The following is a 25,418-nucleotide window of genomic DNA, read 5'->3' as shown; positions in this document are numbered from 1 at the left end:
GTCAACTATCCAGTTGCACAATGCCTCGTGATGTTTTCCCACCACTGCTGCTCCTGCTGCTGTTCCTTTCTGTGTTTGGGGCGTCCCACGCCTGCCTGCAGGACCCCGCTTCAGCCTACAGATTCACTGGAGCTGTGTGTCGCCTTACCTACCCTGCAGCTGTTGTGTGTGAGTGGGATTTTGGAGTTCACCTCCAAAGATGTACTTTATTCTATTTAATCAATGTAACACTTCATCCTTCTGTTAAACAACCTACATTGCTGTGATGAGTTCTTAAAAGATTTCAAACTAGTGGTAATGTTTGTGATTTTCAAAATCAAAACCACATTTCCTACAATCACTGATGCTTGTTCTGAAAATAATGTATCAAAACCGCTCGTTTTGAAGAAGAAAAATAAGTTGTAAGAGATTTTTCATTCTTCTAAGAGAAAATCAAACAGACGTCCCTCTGTTAGCCAGGCTCAGCCTCAAACACTGTAAGATAAAGTGTAGAAGACTGCCAGACTAGCGTGTTTGTAGCATACACATTGTTCAATTATTAAAGTAGCTTAAAGGGTGCATGATATTTTTACAAACAATTTTTCTATTCTCTTGTTTCCCTTATTCCATTCTGACTTCTTTGTATTTGTACATGCCGATGAATACCCAGCTGCTTAGGTGTGTGTTTCCCCAGCTGTCTGCCGTGTACCTGTCCTTAAGTGTTTCTGACCATATCGTGGTTGTGTGCTTCTGGCAGTGAATGAGAAAACTACTAAAGTGATTGAGGCAGCGTTCCAACATGCCAGATACCCAAGTGTGAAGGGAGAGAAATCTCTGCTCTTTATAGGCAGAGTCATATACGGTCTGGACAAGTAAGTCAACACACACAATCTCACACAAATAGACAGGAACAAAATGTCCTTAAGTCATGTAATGATTATCTATCGATCCACCCAGTTTGGAGATTCACAACCTGTCAATTGGTCGGAGTGCATTTGAACTGCATCCAGGTGAAGGCATCGCCTTGGAAATAGGCAACGTGTCTGCAGTCTTCAGAGGGACCATCCAGTATGGATACGGCAGCTGGCTGTGAGTCTGAGTTAGTGTGTGATCAGCAACAATTCATGTGTTCACATTCACATTCAAAATCCTGTGATTGTCTGAGAAAAACAAAAATAGTTCGAAATAATCACAAAAAATGATATCCGACAACGAATATACTGTGGAGTGGTGTTATGGTGGTGTTATAATATGACTTGACTAATGCGACTTATTTAGTCCTATTAGTGCCATTTAAGGTCCACATGAATATTCAATTAAGGAAAAATAATGACCTGTTTTAAGGACTAAACTTGATGAAGAGTGGGGAATTGAGAATACAGACCTTTGGAGAGATACACTGTAACAAACAGAACTAGCTGTAATGTTTTCCAGGTTGGTTGTGAAAGACTTTCAAATGATAAGACACAGCCAGGTTTCAGTATGACAAAGAAACCGATATGATTATCTGATACCAAATATTATGTATTATTATTATTAGGATACTCCACACTACACATACCAACCTGTCCAGAATCACTGAACATGGATATCATTGCCTCTCATACAAACTTCCAAACATGCACACACCATACGTAATCTAATTAGATCTAGACTCCCGGACTCTGGTCATATTATCACAATCATTGTAACTGCTTTGTTATTGTCTGTATGCATGTCTCTCTATTCTATTTCATCACATTACTACAAAAGAAAGAAATATTTTTTATGGCTGGCTATTTTATTTGTTCCTTTAACTAGTGGGGAAACTTGTAAGTTGTTGTCTGTAGTTATAATGGTTATAAGTGAAGGTACTGAAAGCCTTGTTATTGTTGTTATTGCCCAAAATGGTATTTCTGGACAAGATCCTGGAAAGTGATGAAGGAGTTATTCTGGAACATGTGCTGCCTCTTAGTTTCCTTGTGGTGAAGGAGAATGCTGTATTGTTGAGTAAAAAAGGTTGTGCTATATTGGTTTGTATTTACATGATGTCATTTTGGATTTATTGATTTTATACATTTTCCACCAAGCTTTCAGGGTCGTTGAGTTTTTGAAGCATGTATGTTGTTTTATGGAGGGACTGAGGTTATACCATGGAGCGAACCTCCTTTGTTTTACTATCTTCTTTTTTAGAGGAGCAATAGAGTCTGAAACATTATTCAGCTATTGTTCGGTCTTAATGATTGTTCTCTATTTGTGCTAGTTTTAAATTAAGCTTTAGTATTTCTGGACATTCTGCAATTGCCTTGCAGAAAAGGGGTTCGGATCATATTCTCAAATTTTGGACTAACGTTGCAAGTTGCATTTTACAAGTGTAAGAGGTCATTGGTGTTGTGTTCAGGCACTGCATGTCCCACAGATTCCATGTCAGTCAAACAGTGAGGTCTTCACTGTTACACCTCTCCCTGTGTTCCTGTTGATTTAGCTTAAAGTTCTGATTGTTGCTCTTTCAACATTTTCCCAGTAAATTGATTTGTATTTATTTGCAATTTGTATTTCTTTTTCATCTAGTGTCAACGTTGCACATTCAATTGACTTTGAAATTGAATCTCAGATTGACCTCGGAATCAACCCCAAACTTTGTGAGTACCTTATTTTTTTTGTACGTGTTTATGGATTGAGGCACGATAGAAATGCACTAAAAACACTGCTTGAGTTGTACCAGTAGACAATTCACATTTTTGTTAACATGAGTTCTCATACTTCCTAGTGCACACCATTAACTCCTGGTTGACCCAGGTGCACCTTTGGCAAAACTCTTAACAAAGCCAAAAGGTTAACAGTGGCAAGATTGGAAAAGGGATGTAGCTTAATCTATTTGTTTTACCCCAGCCTCCTTACTGAGTGAGAAGCTAACTAATGTTATATTATAACCCTAGTTCTATGAGCACAGACTGAGCCCTCTGCTGGACTCTATGGGGAATACTGTCTTCCAATCACGAGCACCCAATCACCCCCTGAAAATGTGCAATAGGTGGGGGAGGAGTCTGTGTGAGAAGGACGTGATGACTTCAGATTAGTTGTCATCGTTACTGTCAGGGAGAGGCGTTTTTTATTTCAGCAAACTGCCTGATGTTTATCCATGATTCGTCATCCAAATCTGTGGTGTAGAATCCAAAATACTTCTTTACATTACTTTTTTAGAAGGTAGGCAGCTGCTGGCTCAGTATACTGGAACATTGTTGTTCTACTTCAAGCACTTCATAATATAGACAAATATCAACCAACTGTCTTTATCCTCCCCGGATATGTTCTCCCATCTGTTGTGTTATTTCTGTTCTTATTTCTCCTCTCTCAGACTGCAGAGACGGTAAGGTAGCAGCAGACACATCGGACTGTTATCTTCATTTTCACAAGCTCCATCTGCATCTGCAGGGTGACAAAGAGTAAGTTATAAAACAGAACCCTGACTGGCTGTCAACAGCACAACAGAATAAGTATGTGACCATGCTGTGTGTTTGCTATTTTTGGTCAGACCAAACTGGCTGAGGAAGGTCTTCACCGACTTCATTACCTTTACTGTAAAACTGGCCATCAAGGGACAGGTGAGGGCGAGAGAAACACAACTACAGGAGAGTACATGTTGATTAGCATGTTAAGGTTATACTGTAGCAATGATTAGTCTGTTTTCAAATGCAGATTTGTAAGGAGATCAACAAGGTGGCAAACATACTGGCTGACTTCATACAGGACACAGCAGGTGTGAATCCATAACTTAAATAAATACTGATCTGATTCGTACAAATATTTTCTTTATCTGGAATGTCTCTTAATATTACTGTGTGTGTGTGTGTGTGTGTGTGTGTGTGTGTTTGTGTGTGCTTACAGGTCAGTTCCTCAGTTATGGAGGCATCAGTGTGGACATTGGTGTAACTGCTGCTCCTGTCATCAATGCTAACTACATAGAATCGTACCACAAGGTAAATAATACCTGTATAAAAATAAAATGCACAAACATATCTCATAGCGATTGTCTTGAAATCATCAGACAATAAAAGTCAAATAAAAGTACTGTTCAGACATTAAGACATTAAGACATTAAGACAGGCAAAAAAGGAGAAATTGTCAACTTTGTCAAACATTGCTGATATGCAATTGTTTAGGGGAGACTGGACTGTAGTACATCATATCCAATGGAACTCCAACTCTTGGTCAGTCCTCTGCCCACCCCAAACATTTATATACATTGTATCCCCTCTCTATCATACCTGGATAGCAGTAGTGTTCAGAGTTCAACGGTTCATATCGAAGTGTACATGTAGATCTTTCTTTTAGGTGTAAGAGTTCATATCGTTGTCTTTCTGTTCATCCCTTGGCTTTTACATTTTTTTTTCATAAATCTTACAGGGGCTGACCAACTACAACAACGCTTCCGCTGTCATCAATGACTCTGTATTCCACCCCAGGCAGCTGACTGAAAACAGGATGCTCTACTTTTGGGTCTCAGGTCAGCAGATGGCATTACATTGTCTTTTGAGTTTCGGAAGTAGAGGTACATTAGAACGAAAAGACACATTAGTAAGTATCCAACGATGTGTCAAGTCTCAATGCTCTTGTTTATTTAAGGATTTAAGTTCAAGATTTGATGTTAATAACAATGAAAAACTGATACATGTTGGTCATGAAATTTCTTTACAATAGAATCAATTGCATCAAAATAATTCTTTGCATTCATATATGTATTTAGATATAGTATCCGTGTAGTCAAGTCTCGTACTTTATTTATGCTCAGTGCCAACTTTCAGTGCCAGTGCAGGAAGAAGTGTAACCTTCAAGCAGCAAGGTGGAAGATGAGGTCAGGGTCGGGGATGGCCCTGACCTGAGTTGGACTTTCACCTGCATATTCTGTGATAGACCTGCAATTCATTTGAGCACTTTTATTAACTGTAACCTGAAACTTTTCCAAATGTTTTAGTTGCCTAACCTCAACCATACCTTTCACCATTACCATAATCTTCCTTCTTCGTCAACGATATTGTTTCGATAGCAACTTTTAGTTTGGTTAAATTATGTAGACGCTTGATTTTCAACAGAATATATTTCTATATGTCGTGAACACATGGAATCACTTTTGTGATGCAGTCACCATGTCCACCATGTTTTTTCAGGCATTGCTCTAATGTCAAATTAAGTCTCTGAATTTCTGTTGTTATACCTGGTAAAACATTCAAAGTCATCTATGCAAACTTTAAAACATAACCTCCATGGAAACAATATACTGTAACTTCAGGAATAAATGTCTATCTTCACACTACTCCAGTATGGTAGCCAACGAGCAGACGCTCACAGGCAGCAGTGTAGGTCAGTGTCTCAGTTATCAAGATGATCTTCTTTCTTTGTGATTTAGAGGTGTTTTTAAAGTCGTGTCTGTTACTGCTCTATAACTTGTGTTGAACCCCAGACCAGGTCTTGAACCCCTTGTTTACTGCTGCCCACCAAGATAGCTGTCTCCAACTCAACATCTCTGGAGCAGAACTCACTGTAAGTACATCACTTTCAAATATGGCGTGTAGTATGTTGTTGATACAATTGGTACTTATTACTGAGACATTATTGGAGCTTGACTAAGATTACAAACCTGAACTATGCTTTGTGCCTGTACATCTTTCCTAACCAGGACATCTTGTCACAGACGTTTAATTAATGTTAAATTGTGGCTGTTTTATCTGTTGTCGGGACTTAAATTATATTGATAAATGTGATTTCAGGAACTATTGAAGACTAATCTCTCCAGTGCAATGCCTGAATTTATTAGAGAGGTAATATGGAAAACCTGTTTATCTCTGCAGATACAAACACATACACCTTTGTAAGGCGAGATGAGACGTATGAGACATATTGCCTTTGTGTATTTAGTGTCTGCTGGAATCAGGTTCTCCACAGCTAAGAGTGTGGAGTTCATCTGTTCCCTACCTAAACACCTCCACCTATGGTACGACTGTTTGGGGGACGGCCTCTGGGGAGCTTCACTGTGGGACCCAAGGCACACCAATACTCTTCTTTAAAACGGTATTTTGCCTTACTCTTCATTGCTTTCTTCTGACAGAACATTTATCAGACATCTGATTGAAAGTCTACCACAAGACATTCTTCCTTCACTACACCATGGAGCTTTCTATTGTGTAGTGTGGTACAAAATACTTTATCAAACCCCCTATGGGGAAACTGAGTGACATCAATATGTTGACATCAACATATTCATGGACACCAGCATTATCTTGATCCTCAGTACAACCATAAACCTGGTCATCAACCGCAGATCACAGTCAGTGACAATCTTCATTAAAAAAATCAACAGCAGCAGGGACCAAAGGCTTCCTCAATCTCTCTGAAGAGTACTTGGGCATAATAAGTTCATTATTGACTGCATCTTCCACTGACCTGTTTGCCCAGAAGGTAACCTGCGGGGCTCCAGCAGACGTTCTTTGATGTTCTTTTGGTGGGTCAATTTTTGGATGTGCTCACTAAGCCGGGTTTCAGTGAAGCAGAGGAATGTGGATCTGTAATAGTCTGTTTGCTCTGTTCAGAAGCAGAAACTCAAGCATCTTGTTTGCCAGAGAGCGGACTTATTGATGGAAGCGCTGTTCAAAATCCCTGCTGTTACAATGTAGCGTACGCTCCCATAGATAGCGGCTGCTCCTCTGTTTTAAAGCTCAGTAAAACTTTCTGGTTAGGTAAAAAGTGGTATAAAAGCACATTGTCGGATGTTTAGGAGTTCCTCCCCGGTGAATCTAACCAGAAAAGGAGAGCAAAAAATGTAACAAATAAAGAAAAACAGAGAAAGTACAAGCCAACCACAATGAGACTCCCATTCACAGAGCCATCTGGGTGAGCTCAGTGCTTGTCTTTGAAGATGTAGCGAACAAGTAACCTGTTTTTACAAAGAACCGTCTAAGAATCCGTCGTTGGAAACAGGGTTTGGAAAAGGGCAGGCACTTTGAAAAAATACGTGGCAGGTGATTGGATGAATCACCATCGATCAGCAGTGGCGGCTGGTCAATAGAGGGCGCTAGGGTGCCCCCCCCCCTTGAGCCACAAAAACAATAAATTATAATAAATTATACAAATTGTCAATATTTGTGTTTTTGAAACATAGAATGCACCCAGTAATATGTGTAAAATATGATACCTGCGCAAAATATATGCTTTTCCTGCACGTCCTCTCAGCCTGTCTGCATGTCTCAGCAGTACTGGGGAGCTGGAAAAATGGCCCACAGGAGGCGGGTCTGTGAAGCAGCTTAGCCAATTGCTGTATTTTTCTTCCTGCGTCACCCGTCTGTTCCCACTGCCAAGGACAAGAGACAAGAGGAGTCTAAACAAGAGATAACCACACAGCATCGCCATGGAGACCTTACAGGAAGGATGCGGGGGGCCTAACGACAGCCAAGAGGAGGAGTCTCCAACCTCATCATCAGGGACCGCCTCTGATCTCCCACTTTCCCCACCCTTCCGAGACGAGGAGTCTTTACCTCCCTCCCCAGTACCTACTTCCACCCCCCAGACTCCATCCAGGTCCCTTTCCTCTCTCACACTCTCCCCATCCTCCCCCCACCTGGAGTTCACTGACCACATCAAAGAGCTGGTCATTGCTGAACAGCCATATCGAGACAATTACATAATCAGAATCAGCCTACTATCACCTGAAGAATATATCAAGGATTAGAGGACATACTGTATGTCCTTTTCCTATGCGAGGATCCTGAGACAGAGTATATTGTATGCCGATCAGATGCAAATGGTAAATGGTCAATGGACTAGTACTTGTCTTCCGACTACCATTCACCCCTATTCATACACCCATTCATCAGAATGAACTACCATTCATACTCATTCATACACCCCAGGCACAGCATACAGGTGCAAAGTGTCTTGCCCAAGGACACATCATCACGGACGACCCGCTGGACGACCCGCCCTCAGAGGCAAAAATTTTGGTTTTGGGCTATATAAATAAAGTGAATTGAAATGAATAATAAATAATTGAAAATCAGTTGAAATTATTAGTTGAAATCAATGGATAAATAGTTGAAAGGTGCAGCGTCTACTGAACTAAAAATCAACATCTCAGTAGTCTGACAGCTTACTGTTCCACTTCAAAGTCAGCTGAAATGAAAACATTTGGAACATGATGGTGGGTTTGATGACAGGTTACTTCTCATCTATGCTAGCCTTCTTCAAGCTTAATAATGCCAAAGGCTTTGTTAAAAAGTGAAAATATGACCAGTGAGTGATTCTTTTTTGTTTTTGATGTGTAGGATGTGGCCATTGACATCACAGCTTCCTATGCTGACAAGAAACTCTTCCTGCACGGTAACCCGTCAGAGTAAGACCTTTCTTCTTACATTGTTCAAGACTTAATGAGCTTTCAATGACCTGCCTGCAAATTCAAGGTTACAACATGTGCATCCCTATTTTTAGTCCATCTAAGTCATATTTTTTGGTTTCATGACAGCCCCCTATCTTTGCATTAATCATGCACAAAAATGCTTTTTCTACATAAACGTAGATGGAGAACTTGTTTTCACACAAAGGCAGATAGTCACACTAAAGATGTCAGCTTGGTCCAAACAAACCATTTCATAAATGTTTTTTTAGTTGCTCTGAATGGCCACACTTGGAGGTGAGGTGAAGCCTCTAGTCATTGAGAGGGGCGAAATGTAATAATTGTTCAAATGGGAATAAAGGCACAAATGTCCCTAATAGAATTTGCACTTGGTGGTACACACAAGTTAATGTGGAGAACTTGGAACAGAAGTTCAAACACTGTTTCCTTCACCTTCACACATCTGGCCCATCTGTGTTAAGTTAATCAGATTGTTTGAGTGCATGATTTAAAAAGTTACAGAAATTCTCGAATGCAACCTTACCAATTCAAACTATATTATGTACACACCACTATATCAGTTCCAATTCCTAGTCCATGTCCTGTACTTGGTGTGTGTGTGTGTGATGGTGGTCCTCCTTCTTTTCTAGGGTCTTTGTATTACAAGCTGAGCTGTCCTCACAAAATCAAACGGTACAGGTGAGTTCTGCCCCATTCGTGCTTTGCTGTTACATGGGGCGCATGTTGGTTTTCAGGCAATTAAACTAGTTTGTCTCCCACGGTGGTCGGCCTCAGAGAGCCCCCTGTCGCTACAGCGGCTCGCTCACTGGATTGTTGATGCAATCTTCAGAAGTTGATAATAAAGGGGGCCTAAGGGCACATTCCACTAGGGCCAACGCGTCCTCTATGCCACTGTTCAGGTGTGAGTCTGGCCATCTCTTGGTCTTCTACTTCGGCCTTGTGACGTGTTGCACCAAAATGCTAGAGACTATGAATAGAAAGATATTTTAAAAGAAAAGGTTATAAAATGAAAAGACATTTTGAGACTGGCAAAGATGCCATAATGACCAGGAAAAGCCAAACAAACCCACCAGAGCGAGAGATGGAAGAGTATAATCCTAACCAACTACAATCCAAAATGTGGAGATACCAATGAGTAACTGCTGCAACCTCCCACCTGCCAATTTAATCTTTTGGTTAAGTGCTGCGCTACACAAATCTGCCGTTTCGTTTGTGTCACTTGGCACAACTTCTTTTTCTGACAGTCGAGACAACAGTTAAAAGGTTAACTTCAGAGAAGGAAGACTAATTGGGAAGATTTAGACCTAAAGTAGGATCTCACTTAAATTAGAACTAATATGAAATGCTTTACAATGTTCCCTGGTGCTTCTTATACTCTCAACTGCTGAATGGTGCATTCATCTTCTGAACAAAATTTAACTAATAACGTCAAAGAACCAATTTAATTGGTCAACATTCAATGACATCAGTCACTTGATCTATGGTCACATAATCCTGTTTATTCATACATGGCTCATTGGTATTCATTCTCATCATTTTTTCATCTCATATTCACGTCATTCATTTTAATCCTCATTCATTCATTTATTTTTCTGTTTAGTAGTTAATGGATCAATAAATATTTCATTTATAAAAAATGGGATCACATGATTTGTGTGTATATAAAATAATTAGCTACTGTACATGTCAAATGTAAACTCCATAGCAACCCTGAGATTGAGACTTAATTCATTAATTTTGAGTTATAATTATTTTTAGATATTTAGATATGAATTCATTATTAATATTTATATTTGCTACAAGCAATAACCTTTTATAACTAAGTGGTTTTCTTGCCTTGCTTTTGTTTATGTAGTTATTTTAAGCCAGACCGTGATGTTTTTCCTAAACTTTACTAAATACGTTTTAACCCATTTGGAAAAACAAGTGCATATTATAATATTTAATTACTATTCTGATAACAAAAAATAAATCAGTAACACAAAAGAAAGTGTTCTCCCCCACCCATTTAAATCATTTGCATTCATGTCACTTGTTCAAACGATACTTGTGTGTTTATGTTTGACTGGACTTGTTGAATCACCTCTGCTTCTTTTTCCAGCTAGATGAGGATCACGTGGACTTCATAAGAGAAGCTGTGGAGAAGATAGGCATTCCCAAGGTCCTGTCTGGTGAGGCTAGAGAGATATGGATAATGAAATAAACCCTGTCTTAAACCTCAACCTATTGACCCCACCAACATCAAGCATTCTCCTAGAATGTCTTAGATAAAATGACTGTCAATGTAGCATTTACAAAATAAAGACAGTGATATAAGAACTTAAGTATCAGTACTATGATTAAGGCAATTGCAATTCATTTTATAGAAATTACTGTACCAATTTTTTAAATGAGCACGGCAGGATTGCATTTAGACAAATGGTTCCTTGCAGCCGATTTTCTCCTCAAATATATTCATTTTCAATTGTTGCCTGTTGCAAAATTGGTAATTATTGTTTTATTTTTGATATAGTAGTACATGACCAATCATTATCAACAGCATTGCTCAGCAACAGCAGGATCAAAATGTAGCTTCACGATGTGAAAGTAGAAGCTGTAATGGTTACATGTTGCATCGTGTTTGGTTCCAGCTCTGGAGATTGAGCTCACCAGGCTGTTGGACAAACAGGGAGCTAACTTATTTGACATCTTCAACCCAGAGGTGCTTCCTCAGGATGTGAGTGTTCTCTTGACTTTTTTTCATCTCGTCAAGTGTCCTTTTTTGTATTGTACTTCATTGTACTTCATTGTACTTGGTAGTTACATTGCTACTCTATTTTCCGTTCCATCTCTGTGCTGCAGGGCTTCGTGGTGATTCAGATGGATTTTGGTTTCCCTCATCACCTCCTGACTCAGTTCCTTAGGAAGACTCTACAGTGACGATGCAACCCTGAAGCAATTTGGGCCAGATTTGTTTTTAGTGACTTGACTACTATGCTGCTGTAATCCTGTAAATGTCCCCGCTGTGGGACTAATAAAAGGATTATCTCTCTTAAAAGTGTTGTTCATATTAGAAAGAATGTACCCTTCCAAGTGATTATCGATATTATGCGTAACAAAACATTTCGATGTACATATGTTTAGATAAAAACCCTTTCTTTCACTCATGCAAACTACTTCACACTTGGCGGGTCTGGAGACCCCATGAAGTGCTTCTTCGAATTTGGTGCAATTTGGACGTGGGTCAAGTTCAATATGAATAAACTTTGAATAAACAAGCACACAGCAATCTGTGTAGCAGCGGGGGCGGAGCTTCAGGGGTCTGCTGACTCGTGCATGTCATCTGCAGCGGGCAGACCACGGCTGGCTCCCTGAGGTTCACTATGCAGTTAATATAAAGACAAATGTCGTGCACCCATTGAATTCAACTCAAACTGTTAAAAAAACAGAAGGATAGCTCAAACATATTCTGACATTCACTGTAAATTGATTCGCGCCGCGTATTCGCTTCATTCGCGCCGCCGGTCTCGCCGGGGACTATTTGTGTTCATTCACGTGAATCGCGCGGGGCTTATCGCCCTGAAAGCCGTTCAACTGTCCGCCATTAACCATGGAAAAAATAACCTATATTTCTGCTTAGTACGTGTTGTGGAAGTCCCAGATATCCCGGGAAACTAAACGCCGTCATGTCTGGTTCATAACATAGTCCAGAGGAGCTCCATGGATTTTATCGAGCTGTATTCACTGTGTCTAGCAAGCCACACGTCGGCTGTTTATTACAGCTGTATGAACACAAAATAAACTGATTTGGTTGTGATTTAACGGCAATAAACCGTCAAAAAAGGACTCCGAAATAACTACGTAATGATGCCGATTTGTACTTGTCTTCTCAATGGAGCTCGGATATGCTAGGGTATGCTAACATTGTAGCAGCTCCACCAACACTCAGAATAACGTCATCTAGACGTAAACACGGCAGCGTCTATTCATTGTTTGTACCATATGGTTTACACACACACATTTATACACATAGTTTGGTCCGGTCTCTATTGATATGAGGTATCGTAGAGCTCTGGGTGAACACAGACGGCTACAGTATTTGTTTCCTGATTCAACAACGGCAGGACGTCAGTGATGACGGGAGAAACATCTCAACGCTGATAGGCTATCGCGCTGGGGCGTAACGCGAATATTTCGCCGAAGTTGAAAAATTTCAACTCATGCGTTTGGGGCGATTTGGCGTTTGACACGAATTCGATTCAATCGCGCCGCGCCATCGCAAATTCGCGCCGCGCCAGTCTCATCCCATCTGTGCATAGACTTTGTATGTAATCTACTCGCGCGAATAATTCGCACCGCGTTTGGTGTGAACGCACCATTAGGATTAACGAGGAACTTCTTCCGGTTTTAAAATAACGTGTTACGAAAGCATGTATACAAAAGCATGGTTGGAAAAAAGATTCATTGATTCACATTCACAAGATTTCAATTCACAAGAAGAGTATAACATGTTAACTGTGTCCTTTAAAGATAATGGAAAGCACTAATTTCAAGGGAAATGTCTTTACTGATAGCCTGGCAACCTGTCCAGGGTATTCCTGACTTGGCTCGATGTCTGCTGGGATGAGCTCCAGCCCCCCAACGACCCTTAATAGGATCGGCAGTTACCGATAATAGATGAATGGATGCTTTATTCTTTGATTTGTGGGTTGTTGGAAAGATAATTGAATAAATCATTTCTAAATGAATGATATATTTGTGTTCAGGACATCTCTGACTACACAATTACAGAAAATCTAATATTTATATAGTATTAATTAACAAATGTAAAAATCCTATATTTCTATTGTAAAAAAGGTACAATTTTAAATATTTGAGGTGAAATTTAAAGACATTTCTCAATATTTCCAGACAACGACTACATACTTTCTGAAAATCAAACATTTTTTACTGGAAAAAATAAGTGGTTTTACAAAGTAGATGTTCCACAATTTACCTTCTAATAGCTAATTTCTGAATATTTGAAGTGCTCGAAAAAAAATAAATGTCTTGATAATTTTAGACTGATATATTTGGACATCTATGACCCATTCTAAAAATCTAACTTTTTTACTGCATCAATAAATAGATTTTACAAATTAAAATTCCCACATTTTGGACTTTGGATGTACCCAATGAGACAAGGGACACACAGGGTTTAATTACACTGGGAGGGTGCAGGTGACGAGACACAGCAGGGTTCAATCATCGGCGGGGCAGACAATCACAGAGGCGGGAAACAGACCAGGACAGGAAGTGAAGTGAACACAGGACACAAGAGGCAGGGAAAGTCAAAATAAAACAGAACAAACAACTAAACACAACCCAAAACCATGACACATGGAACTTATGAAAAATGTAACAAATAGGTTTATGTTTGACCACCAGTCTAAATTATTTCAGCTTCTGAAAAATCATATCCATCATCATCAGGTGGGCGGGTTGAGTTACAGCACCTGGATGGATTTTGGCGGATCCAAGCTCAGTGCTAGTGCCAGTCACAGAACATTGTCTATGGTAAAAATGAATGGGGCTTTTACTTACGGGCGCCCAAAATAGCTCCTTCCAGTCCGCAACTCTATGCAAACTATATGTGCTAATAAGTACGACAATGGGGTATATTGCCCTGCCCTAACAGTTGCAACAAAACTAACAGGAGAGTTGGTTAGATATCATTCAAGCCTCCAGACACACAAACATCCACACAGTTCTGAGGAGAAGTATAATTAAGAGCCCCCATAAAGCTCAGACCATGTCCTGATGCTGCTCTCAATTGTGGAAAGAGAGACAGGAGAGTGCCGCGTCTGAGGAAGAGACAGAGTGAGGCTATGCATGAGTGTGCGTGTGTGTGTGTGTGTTTGTGTGTGTGTGTAGAGTGAAGCGTGTTACAAGGAAAGATTGGATCTGACCCATTAACTTTACAGGCCACTCATTGAGCACCGGTGCAGCAGGGTCAGTAGGGAGATTTCACTGTAAATTTCTACAGCGATCTCAATGATAAACCAATGAGAGAGATTTATTTTTATTTTTACAAAAACACTTTATTTACATATTTATAATTTGTACAATTTCTACAATTCAATAAAGTGCTAATGCGTTAAAATGACAGGTTGCTTTAAAACATATATATTGTGACGACCCCTCCCTTCCACCAGGGGTCTGTGTCCTGTTTCCAGGTTATCTTTCAGGATGGTAATCTGCTGCTGATGAGCTACACCTGGGCCTGCTGGAGGTCCCAGCTATAAAGGCTGACCCTCTTCTTTGGCTGGTTTGCTCCTCTCTGACTCCTGTGTGGAGTACCTGGTTGTTTGTTTGTTGGTTTAGTTTAGTTATTGGTTCGTTAAATAAATGTCTATTTATTACTTTATACTCGTCTTGTCTCCCTCATGTTACGGCCTTTTGAGCCGGGTCGTGACAATATATTAATTTATCTGATAAAAACTTGTACAAACATCAACTCGTCATTGACCACCGAACAAACAATGTTATTTAAACACCAACGCTGTTTAAAAGCATCCAAGTCTCCAATGTGTTTATGAAAGCTGAACTCTAGCCAGAGTCTGGCTCTGATGTTACACAGCCACACTAACCTGGCCTCCTGCCCCTCCCTGTTCTCCACTCTGCTCAAATAAATTGCCATTTTGGCTTCCCCTGAAAGATAGTTAAGGAGCTGCCACTTTTCTTTTCCTGTTTTCTTGTAGGCAGCTCACATGATAAAAACCCTTTCAGTAAAAACCACATCAAAAAGACTAAAAACCAATGTTAAAAGAGAGAAGAACTCTGCAAGTCTCTTACACTCAGTAAAAACATGGGAAACAGTCTCTCGAAGGCTACAGAACGGCCACTGGCTAAGAACAGAAATAAAAACATTGGAGGCGACAGCACCATCCTCCACTGGAGGTCGGCAGTCTGTTTTTTGAGGGGAGGTTTATATAAAATCCTCCACTGTGGGCCAGGTCTGTTTTGTCCCAGTCTGTCTGACCACACAGTGGCGAGCCTGTTGCACAGTCCGGTCTTGTTTGTGCCCTTCACACAGTTAAAATACAAGGTCTTTTTGTCCGCCTTGTATATGTTAGCTTTTCTGGGCGTGTTGTAGCAAGCAGGGGCCGGTGAGTTCCCCTAGCCCCGGGCTCAGGGAGATCTTGGGGAAAGGGTCTGCAGGGTCCAGCTCGATTTGCACTTTGCTGTAGTTCATGAGGAGGCTCCTCTCTTTCCCCAACAGCCTCTGGCTCCACAGCTCCAGGAGCCTTCTCGCCATCGGGACAGAATGCAGACCCAGCAGAGAGCCCGGGGCCTGGGCATCGCTTAGCGTCGGCCCCACTGCATCCACCAGCTGCTGCAGGCACAGGGTTTGTGATTTGCGCAACGCACCCATCAGGCCAGGGGTGACACTGCTGCTGATGTCCAGCTTGGCCCTGTGAATCAATGGTTCTCTCAACAACCAGTACAGATAGTTAGACTATGGGCACCTTTTACGAGTAAAAAAGGCCCAAGACTTAAAAACATCCTGATAAAACGGAGGCAGCCCACTTAATTAACTTTAACTGGTGACGACCGAGCCCCATTTGTGGTTCGAGCGAGACCGTTTAGCGTGGTAGCGTGTCGTAGAATGCACTTTTCATAAACAAATATAATGAATGCTCCACACATATTATATACCGAATTAACGAAAAAAGTCTGGGCAAAATCATCATACCAGCCATTTTACACACTGCAAGCACAATTATACACAAACTAATATCATATCTAGAAGACGTACCACGGGTTTGATATTCCGTTTTTGCCAGCTAAAACACTGCTCCTATGTCTGTCCTGTGTTTTTAAGAGTGTTCCCTGGAGGAAGGGGGGTCAGACGAGCCTGGGGGGCCGTGGGGGAAGCGATTTCACTTTTGGCGAATCAGCTTTTGCGCAGGGCGACGCACGGCGCGTTTCTGTTTTTTTTCCTCTAACGAGTCTGTCACTCAAAGTCACGTTACCACCACTCCATGTATGGAGTGTCGTAGTCTGGGATTGGCCAATCACAGGGCTGACAAAGCCTCACTCACACACAGGCAGACGAGAATTGAGCCATGGCTCACAGACACAGAGAGGGTTTAGAGAGGCCTCAGGCTCTCAAAATGATGCCAAACTGCTTGTATTTGGATACTATTATAGATAAAACAAGTGAAATATATAGTTATATAGTATATAAAAGTATAATGGAACAGGTTCCAAAATGACAAATCTGCTTGACCTCCCGCGACCTCTCTGACACAATAAACTCTATAACTTTTGTTTGCTTCACTTTATCAAAGCCAAATCTTTTTATACAGCCCTCTGACATGTTGTGCTATGATTTGGGAGAGTTTTTAGCTTACACCTGCATCATTAAAAAAAGATATTGATGCTTTCAGTGCTTTTTCTTCAGGTGAACCTGAAACCTTTCAATTTGAGCTGTGTGCCATCTTCATTTACTATTAACCAGTAACATATACACAATATTTACACATCTCAACATATCTCACAAGTGTTACCTTTATTCTAGCATTGAAATTATTAAAATAGACCTTGTAGTTACAGAATTAAAGTATTTTTAGTATGGGTATGCAATTTTCGAGCAGAGGCCTAAAAATAGGGCTAGGGTTTAAAAGGTGTTAAACAACTAGAATCAATTAAAAACAGAGCAGTATCCAGCCCCAGGTTATCTGCACGTCTGAGAATGCAGCTGTCCACACTAAACCATCCGGACTTGTGAGGTATTTTTGCACAAACTGAAGTCTAAAAGTGGCCGTCCGGCTGGCCAGGTGGACGAGGTCCTGTCCCCCCTCCTCTCTGGCTAAAAACAGCACCCCTTGTGGCACCCAGTGTAGACCCTCCCAAAACAAATCAACCATTCTCTTCTGTATATGGGCTAGAAAGCCTGAGGGAGGGTCTAGGCAGGTTAGACGGTGCCACAGTTGGGATGCTATAAGATTGTTTAAAACCAATACTCTACCTTTAAAAGACATCAGAGCAGTGGATTACAAGCTTCTGTCCAAAGTCTTTGCCTCCAGGCTGAGGGAAGCTATGGAGCAGGTCATCCATCGGGACCAGACCTACTGTGTGCCCGTCAGGTCCATGGTAGACAATGTCTACCTCATTCGTGATGTTTTGGAGGTCTCTAGCTCTTTGGGTATTAACACTGGTCTGATTTCTCTAGATCAGGAAAAGGCTTTTGACCACGTTGAACACAACCTCCTCTGGAAAGTTATGGGGAAGTTTGGGTTCGGCGCTGGCTTCATAGCTAAGATCAAAGTGTTGTACAGTGAGGTTGAGAGTGTGCTGAAGGTAAACGGCAGCCTGTGTGCTCCTTTTAGAGTGTGTAGAGGAGTCCGGCAGGGTTGTGCTCTGTCTGGGATGCTCTATGAACCCCTCCTCATCAGAATACGCTCTAGCCTACACGGTCTGTTTTTACCTGGTTTTAGTAAGAACATGGTTCTATCAGCTTATGTAGATGACATTGTTGTTTTTATTAAGGACCAGAGGGATGCAGACCTTTTAACCAATATTGTGGAAGAGTTTAGCATAGCATCGGCAGCGAGGGTGAACTGGAAGAAAAGTGAAGCCCTCGCTGTCGGTGAATGGCGTGACGGTCTCCCAGTTCTTCCCCAGAGCCTGGTGTGGAAAAGAGACTGCTTCAAATACCTGGGAATCTATCTTGGACAACAGAACATAGTCCAGAAGAACTGGGAGCGCGTCACAGAGAAGATTGAGGGAAAACCCGACTAACTAAAAACAACCTCCCCTCGATAATGTGTTTGACCTCCAGTGAAACTGGGGTAAAAGACCTGGAGAAGAGGAAGCTCACTCCTCCACTGAGGTTTGTGTTGTGACTTAAGAGGACTTCCCCTTCCCACTCCCTCCTCCAGTCTGCCCCATTGGTGCTGTCGCTGTGTTTCTTGTAAGAAGAGAAGATCAATACGTTTCATTTTTTTAAATTCATAGATAAGCTAATTATTCTTAGCCTCTCTGGCTCCATTTACATTTAAACTTCCTACTCTAAAAGTATCCATTGTGAGTAAGAAATTAAAAAAAATAAAAAATAAAATAAATTAAAGCTGCAAGCAGCGACGTACGGGCCCTCACACCTTCCCGCGTCTTGGGGGTACTGGCGGGACGCCGGCAGATGCAGCCGCAAATGTCTTTGACCATCAGACAACGCATCTCGGAGTTCAACGATTTTTCCAGCGTGGACGGTGTGACGCTGTAAATTATGTAGTGCAAATATTCCACCAGTTCCTGTATCCACTATGTGGCGCTAGAGAACATGCGCAAACATGCATTGTGTTGCTCAACATCAAGTATAGAACACATCATGTAAATGTCATGTAAATCGGATTCAGTTTGTCACATAACGCTGTCTTCCTGTTGCCAGTAGGTGGCGCTATGACTTTGAGTCAAAATTGGCTCGTAGACAGCCTCAGGCCATGACTGTTATCAAGTATGGCAAGTTTGGATCAGATTTGAGCAAGTCCAGTGGAGTTACATCAGCTTGTTGTTTAATGGCGAATCACCTACAATGGCCGCCACGTCACGGCTACGCCATTGCATCAAACGTAAAGCTTTGAGTAACTTTTAATTGCAAAGGTCTTTAGATTATACTGACCAAATTTGAAAAGGATCTGACAAAATCCCTAGGAGGAGTTCGTTAAAGTATAGCGACTAGAAATCATGGGAAAATTCACACAAAAATCAAAATGGCCGGCTTCCCGTTAATTGTAGAGCATGGTCCCAAAACACTTTTTTTTAAGTCTTCATGTGATACATGTGCCTACCAAATTTCATACATGTAGGTCAAACGTAGCGCTGGGGCTGTGTTTTTGAATATTTGTAGGGGGCGCTATCGAGGCAATTTGAAAGAGTCAAGCCAAAAAGTCATATGAAATATTTATTTACATTACCTATGAAACCAGTGCAAAGTTCCAAGGCTTGTTGAGCATCCTAAGCCACAGAAAAATTTGCTTCATTTTTCATGGTGAATGACGCGTTGCCACGGCAATGGGCGCCACATAAAATAAAGGTCGTTCAATGTCAGTAGACCATTTTAGTAACTTTTCATCATTAATATCTTTAGATCATCCTATCCAAATCGCATGAATTCTGTGGGAGGAGTTCGTTAAAGTACAACGTCTGAAAACAATGAAAAATGACAAAAAGCCAAATATGGCTTAACTACTGTATTGCTCCCAAGTGGTTGAATGGAATGAAAATTGTAGGGTACTTAACAATATACGATGTGCACATATGAGACAAATTTTGCGATTATAGGTTAGATGGTTTTGAAGTTATGAGTATTGAAAAACAAAGCCACGCCTTATGAAGTTCATTGGTCCATATCTTCTAAATGTAATGAGATATCAAACATCTTTTAATAAAATGTTATTATATAGATCCAATACTGATCCACAGCAAATTTAGTAGCAATCGGACTCGGTGTGTAGGAGGAGGTTGCAAAAATAGGTTTTTCACAAAATTCAAAATGGTAGAAGATTTTGGTAGGCGGAGCTTAGGGGTCCAAGAGGCTTTTTTGTAGAACTCATTTGGTGGCATGCCTGTGTAAAATTTCAAGTTAATTGGACATACTGGATGAGGGGGCTAAATTCTAGGGGGCGCTAGTGAGCAATTTCTTCATGTTCGAGCATGGGACCCATAAAATATAAAATTTTTCAGCAGTCCTGATATGCATGCCAACTTTGGTGAGTTTTCGGACATGATAAAGCCCCCAAAACGGCGATTCATTTGAGAGAATAATAATAATTCCTACAGTTTCAATAGGGACCTCGCGGCCTGACATTTTCGGTGCTCGGGCCCTAATAAATTAAAACACACATTGGAGCTTTTGCCATCACCATTATTAATTGTTCTTTTAACTTTCAGCATAAGTTTCTTCAGTCTAAAACCCTCCTGCTCAGTGAGGCCAGACTCCTCTCTCTGGCTCATGTGGAGTCTGGCTGAGGTATAAAACAAAACCAAATCTGGGAAAAACTCTGCAATCTTTACACTGCTCTTATTTTTTATTTTTTTGCAAAAATGTTTTTATAACTTCTGCAGTGTACTTCTCCTGCTGGCTGCTACTTAAATTAAAACCCTGAACATCGCCGCTGTCCGACACACAGTCCTCACTGTCACTTCCATCAGACTGTCCCTGCCCCCTGTCTGTTTGTCCTTCCCAACCTTACTCGCCTCACTGCTTGTGTTTTGTTTCTTTTTTTCCTCTTAGTTGCAGATTTTGGCTCCCCTGCTTCCTCCTCCACCATCTCAGCCTCTTCCACGTGCTCCTCCCACGTATTCAGTTCTCCACCCGCCTGTACTTCTTCCATCTCACCTGACTCCTGTATTCCACTAACCTGCTCTGTTAGGTCTTCTGGGTTTCTTACTACCACTGTTTCCACCCATTTTCTTTCCTTCTCCTCCATCCTCACCATCTCCCACCTTACCTAAAGCCTCTCCCTCACTGTCCTGGACACAATCACCCACAACGTGCACATCGTTCATACTCACCCCGTGTAGGTCAGGCACAGCAGCGGCCGACTGCCGCTCCCTTGCGACCGGTGGACGGCCCCGCCACAGCGCCGAGCGCCACACCCGGGCCGGGTGAAGCTGGGTCCCCCCGCCTCGGACAGGCCCTCACGGTATGCCCCTCCTCACCGCATCCGAAACATTTCATCGCCGACGATGTTGCAAAAATCATGTAATCATAATCATCTATCTTAACGTGGAAGCGGAGGTTGAGCTCCGCATTCCGGTTGTTAAGTATCATATACAGGTGCCTGCGGTGAGACACCACGTGCTTCAGCAACTGAGACTTACACCCAGACAAGATCTTCTTGATTGGTGACACGTGTCTGGAGAGTTCTCTGCTGAGAAACTCGTCAGTGATGAAAGGAGGGACATTTGATAAGACCACTTTCGTGGCCGGTTGCGTCAGTGGCAACACCTGGACGTACATATCATTTTAACCGTGAGGCCCATCTCGATGAATCGGTTTACCTTCGCCACCTGGTCCAGGAAGATGACTACGGCGCTGTTCATCCTAGCTGCCAACTTTATGTTGCTGTGTCCGACCATCTCCCCGACAGCCAGCCCAATGTCCTCCACGCTACACGGAAAGCCGACGCTGATCTTAATGCCGTGCCTTCGCGTGATGTGGGACCATGTGTCTCCATTTACCATGGCGTCTTAAGACGCCGACCGGCGAGACACCGGCAGGAGAAAGAAAAATCCCAAACTCCCCAAAAATAGATTAAGCCTAACCTAAAGTGAAACACAACCAACAAACCACATTTAAATTAATATGAATAGGGAAAGAAAAAAGGGAGATCGACAAAACCACTCGCTCAGCAACTCACTCACACACGCTCACTCCCAGCATGCACTGCAGAGAGAGAGAGATTTTGATTTTTAGAAAACCTTTATTTTACTTAAAACAATATGAACGAACAAAACATCATTGTCATGGCGAACTTAAACAAATCAATAAAACAAAAGAAAAAAAAACAAAAAAAAAAACAGTTACTCCTCACATTGTATTAAAAGGAGTGTTAAAGACTAATTATTCTCCAGCCACACAACATGTTATTTCATTGTAGCACCATTTTTCATTAAAATCCTGCATGTTGTTCATACTGTTAAAAAACCTGAAATCAACCCAGATTCTGGCTTTGATTCGTGAGATGAAGACAGGAAGAGCCTCCTGTCCTGCTCTGTCCTCTATTCTGTTTTACCTGCTTGTATAAATACAGTTTAGACTCTCCAACCAAGTGGTTGGAGAGGCGTTCACGTTTTTATAGTCGACTCCTAAAATGAAGGTGGTCCTGGACCAGGTCTCACCAAACCCTTTAAAAACATGATGCAGTGTGTTAAAAAGGTTACAGACTCTGTCACAATAATACAAACTGTGGAAAACGGTCTCTACCTCCTCACAGAATGGACATTGGCTACAAACAGTGGGATTAATGACAGATATAAAAGCATTAACCGCAATTTCACCGTGCAAGATCCTCCACTGTAGGTCTCCAGTTCTCTTTTTAATAGGTTTGTATAAAACCCTCCAAACTGGTTTCACACCAATGTCCAAGTTCAGTTTCTGTCTCCACACAGTGTCGGCTCTCTGGTTCAGCTTGTTTGTTGAGCACTTTTACGCAGTTTGTGTAGATAGTTTTCCCTTTCACTGTGTGGAGGTCCAAGAGTTTACGCTCTGCTTCATTGAATAATGGTCCTGAGACCCCATTCAGCCGTGGAATAAGTTCTAGATCCGGAAAAGGATCTGTGGAGTCAGGAGCTTCCTCTCCTCTTTCGTACTCCTGCAGCATCTCAACCTCGTCCTCCGTCAGTCTCCCCGCCAACCTGCTCAGGATCCTCTTGATCTGCCAGATGGATTTCAGCCCGAGCAGAGAAGCCCCTGCAGGTGCGTCTGTCAGTCCGGGCCCAGCTACATCCACTAGTCTCCTCAGGGTGGTGGTTCCGGAGGAGCACAGCATGCTGGTCAGATCTGGTGTTGTGCCGTTTTGGATGTCCAACCTGGCTCCATACACCAGCGGTTCTTGAAGCAGCCAGTGTAGTGAGCATGTGGGTTCCGGTCTCATCCATTTAAAACAGTTCCATGCCTTAAAAAGCGACTGGTAAAAAGGAGATAATCCACACAATCTAAAAAGGTTAAAATCCATTTTAAAAAGTGCAGTGTCTAATCCCAGACCAGCTGCCTTCCTTAAAATGCCTCACCTCTCTCCACACCACATCCGTTGGACCTGTAAGGTACCTTTGCAAAAACTGGAACCTGAAAGTAGTCACTCTGCTGTCGATGTGCACGAGCCCCTGACCCCCCTCCTCTTTAGGTAAAAAGAGTACACTCTGAGGGACCCAGTGCAGCCTGTCCCAGAAGAAGTCTGTGAGGATGGCCTGTAGTTTCTGTGTGAGGCCTCCATGCAGGCCAGCTTGTGCCAAAGAGCTGAAACTACCAGATTGTTGATGACCAGAGTCCTGCCTCTGTACGACATCTGTGGCTTCAGCCATTTCCACTTTGCCAGTCTTCTCTGTATTTTCTCTACAACTCCCTCCCAGTTCTTCTTTACAATACAATCATTCCCCACATACACACCAAGATATTTAAACCCGTCCTTTTCCAGGTCAACCCCCCTGGTAGACTGGGTAGATCCTCCGTCCAGTTCCCCACTGCCAGTGCTTCTCTCTTTGCCCAGTTCACCTTTGCAGCTGACAGGGTGCCGAAGTCTTTCACAATAGTTGTCAGTTTGCTGACCTCCTCTTGATTTTTAACAAAGACCACAACGTCATCACCGTAAGTCGATAAAATAAAACTTTTGTTAAAACCTGACCTTCAATGTTCGCTCTGATTTTACACAACATGGGTTTGATAGCCAGCGCATACAGCATCCTTGAGAGAGAGCAGCCCTGTCTCACCCCTCTAAACACTCTAAAGGGGGCACTTAGACCTCCATACATTTTTAGTACACTCTCAATGTCCTGGTACAACACCTTGATCATAGCTATGAGACCTGGGCTGAGGCCAAAACTCCCTAGAGTCTTCCAGACGTAAAGGTGCTCAACCTGGTCAAAATACTTTTCCTGGTCTAGCAAAATGAGACCAGTTTTAATGCCCAAAGAACCAGAGATGTCCAAAATATCACGAATTAAGGACACATTGTCCAGGATACTCCTACCAGGCACGCAGTAGGTCTGATCTCGGTGGATCACCTGGTCCATCACCTCTCTCAGCCGGTTGGCCAGCGCTTTGGACAGGATCTTGTAGTCCGAGCAGAGAAGGGACACAGGACGCCAGTTCTTGATTTCTTGCAGGTCTCCTTTTTTTGGTAAAGTAATTACTGCCCTCCTGCAACTGAGCGGCAGCGTCATGTCCTTAAAACTCTCGTTAAAAACAGTTAAAAGATCCTCTCCCATCACGCTCCAGAACTCTTTGTAAAGCTCTATTGGGATCCCATCAATTCCCCCCAGGAATTGATGGGATCCCCCCCCCCCCCCCCCCCCCCCCCATGCCCTGCAGCGCCATGTACAGTTCTCCTACCACCAGAGGACCCTCCAACCCGGCGGAGACCTTTGGCAGCTCTCCACAGAAAGACTCAAACAGGTCATTGTTATTAATGTATTCTTCAGAGTAGAGTTCAGAGTAGAAACTCACCGCTCTCCTCCGGATCTTGTTTGCGTCTCTGAGTTCTTGCCCTGAATCAGAGCGTAGAGCATGGATAACCCTGCTCTGCCCAGTCTTCTTCTCCAGTCCGAAGAACTTTGATGGTGCGTCCATCAGCGCTGCATCCATGAAGCGGGACCTGACCAGCACCCCCTGAGCCTTAGTGCCCAGCAGGTCTTTAGACTTGAGATCTTTAATGTGATCTTGATTTCCAGTGGATTCTGCTAAACTCTGCAGCTCCACGATTTCAATCTCCAGATCCCTCATAGATCTGGTAATGTCCCGTGTGACATTGAGAGTGTACTGCTGACAGAGCTCCTTTATCTCCACCTTCCCACGATCCCACCACTGTTTTAAAGAGTTAAAGTCATGCTTTGTTTCTTTAAAACTGCTCCAAAAAACCCTAAAAACCTCTTTAAAATGTGTATCATCTAAAAGAGATGTGTTAAAATGCCAGTATGCGCTTTTTGACTTTACGTTAGATATAAAAATGTTGCACATAACCAGAGCGTGGTCAGTAAACCCAACAGGCAGCATGCTGCACTTTTTAAAAATGTTAAAATGGAAACAATAAAACCTGTCCAGTCTAGCGAGGGAAATTAAATTGCCTCTCGAATGAGCCCACGTATACTGTCTCTTGTCTCCATTTCTCCTCCTCCACACATCGACCACCTCATGCTCCTCTACCAGCTGCCGCAGTGCTCTCTGTGAAGGCCCATGAGGTTCCAGGTGGTTCCTATCTATTGTCTGGACAGCTCTCTGGTTATTGTCTCATCTCTAATGAACGGTGGCACGTTTGACACAGTGATTTTTACCGCCGGTGTGCTGAGAGGACGAATGGGTACGAAGGTGTCAAAC

General features: G+C 42.2%; 1 protein-coding gene across 1 annotated transcript; it reads left to right on the top strand.

The window, feature by feature from the left end:
• Positions 1–20: 20 nt before the first annotated feature.
• cetp (cholesteryl ester transfer protein, plasma) lies at positions 21–11,281 on the top strand. The gene is made up of 17 exons (XM_076112630.1): positions 21–168; positions 737–851; positions 937–1,068; positions 2,530–2,600; positions 3,317–3,404; positions 3,494–3,563; positions 3,658–3,718; positions 3,847–3,938; positions 4,366–4,465; positions 5,420–5,499; positions 5,727–5,777; positions 5,875–6,027; positions 8,274–8,341; positions 8,992–9,034; positions 10,464–10,533; positions 10,993–11,078; positions 11,204–11,281. Exons 1-17 carry the CDS (start codon positions 21–23, stop codon positions 11,279–11,281), a joined length of 1,506 nt encoding a protein of 501 aa, XP_075968745.1.
• Positions 11,282–25,418: the final 14,137 nt, after the last annotated feature.

Source organism: Anarhichas minor, unplaced genomic scaffold, assembly GCF_050575085.1.
Source record: "Anarhichas minor isolate MPS153535 unplaced genomic scaffold, ASM5057508v1 ptg000005l, whole genome shotgun sequence".
In the NCBI taxonomy this organism is placed as follows: Eukaryota; Metazoa; Chordata; class Actinopteri; order Perciformes; family Anarhichadidae; genus Anarhichas; species Anarhichas minor.
Note: the sequence above shows the minus strand (reverse complement) of the source record. Positions and strands in the feature narration are given on the sequence as shown.

What these genes read in the sequence shown, in the direction of transcription:
- cetp (XM_076112630.1), top strand. Translation starts at nt 21, where the DNA reads ATGCCTCGTGATGTTTTCCCACCACTGCTGCTCCTGCTGCTGTTCCTT. An exon ending in CATCTGCAGGGTGACAAAGA is followed by an intron (nt 3,405 to 3,493) that starts GTAAGTTATAAA and finishes ATTTTTGGTCAG; the next exon opens with ACCAAACTGGCTGAGGAAGG. An exon ending in CAGAGGTGCTTCCTCAGGAT is followed by an intron (nt 11,079 to 11,203) that starts GTGAGTGTTCTC and finishes TCTGTGCTGCAG; the next exon opens with GGCTTCGTGGTGATTCAGAT.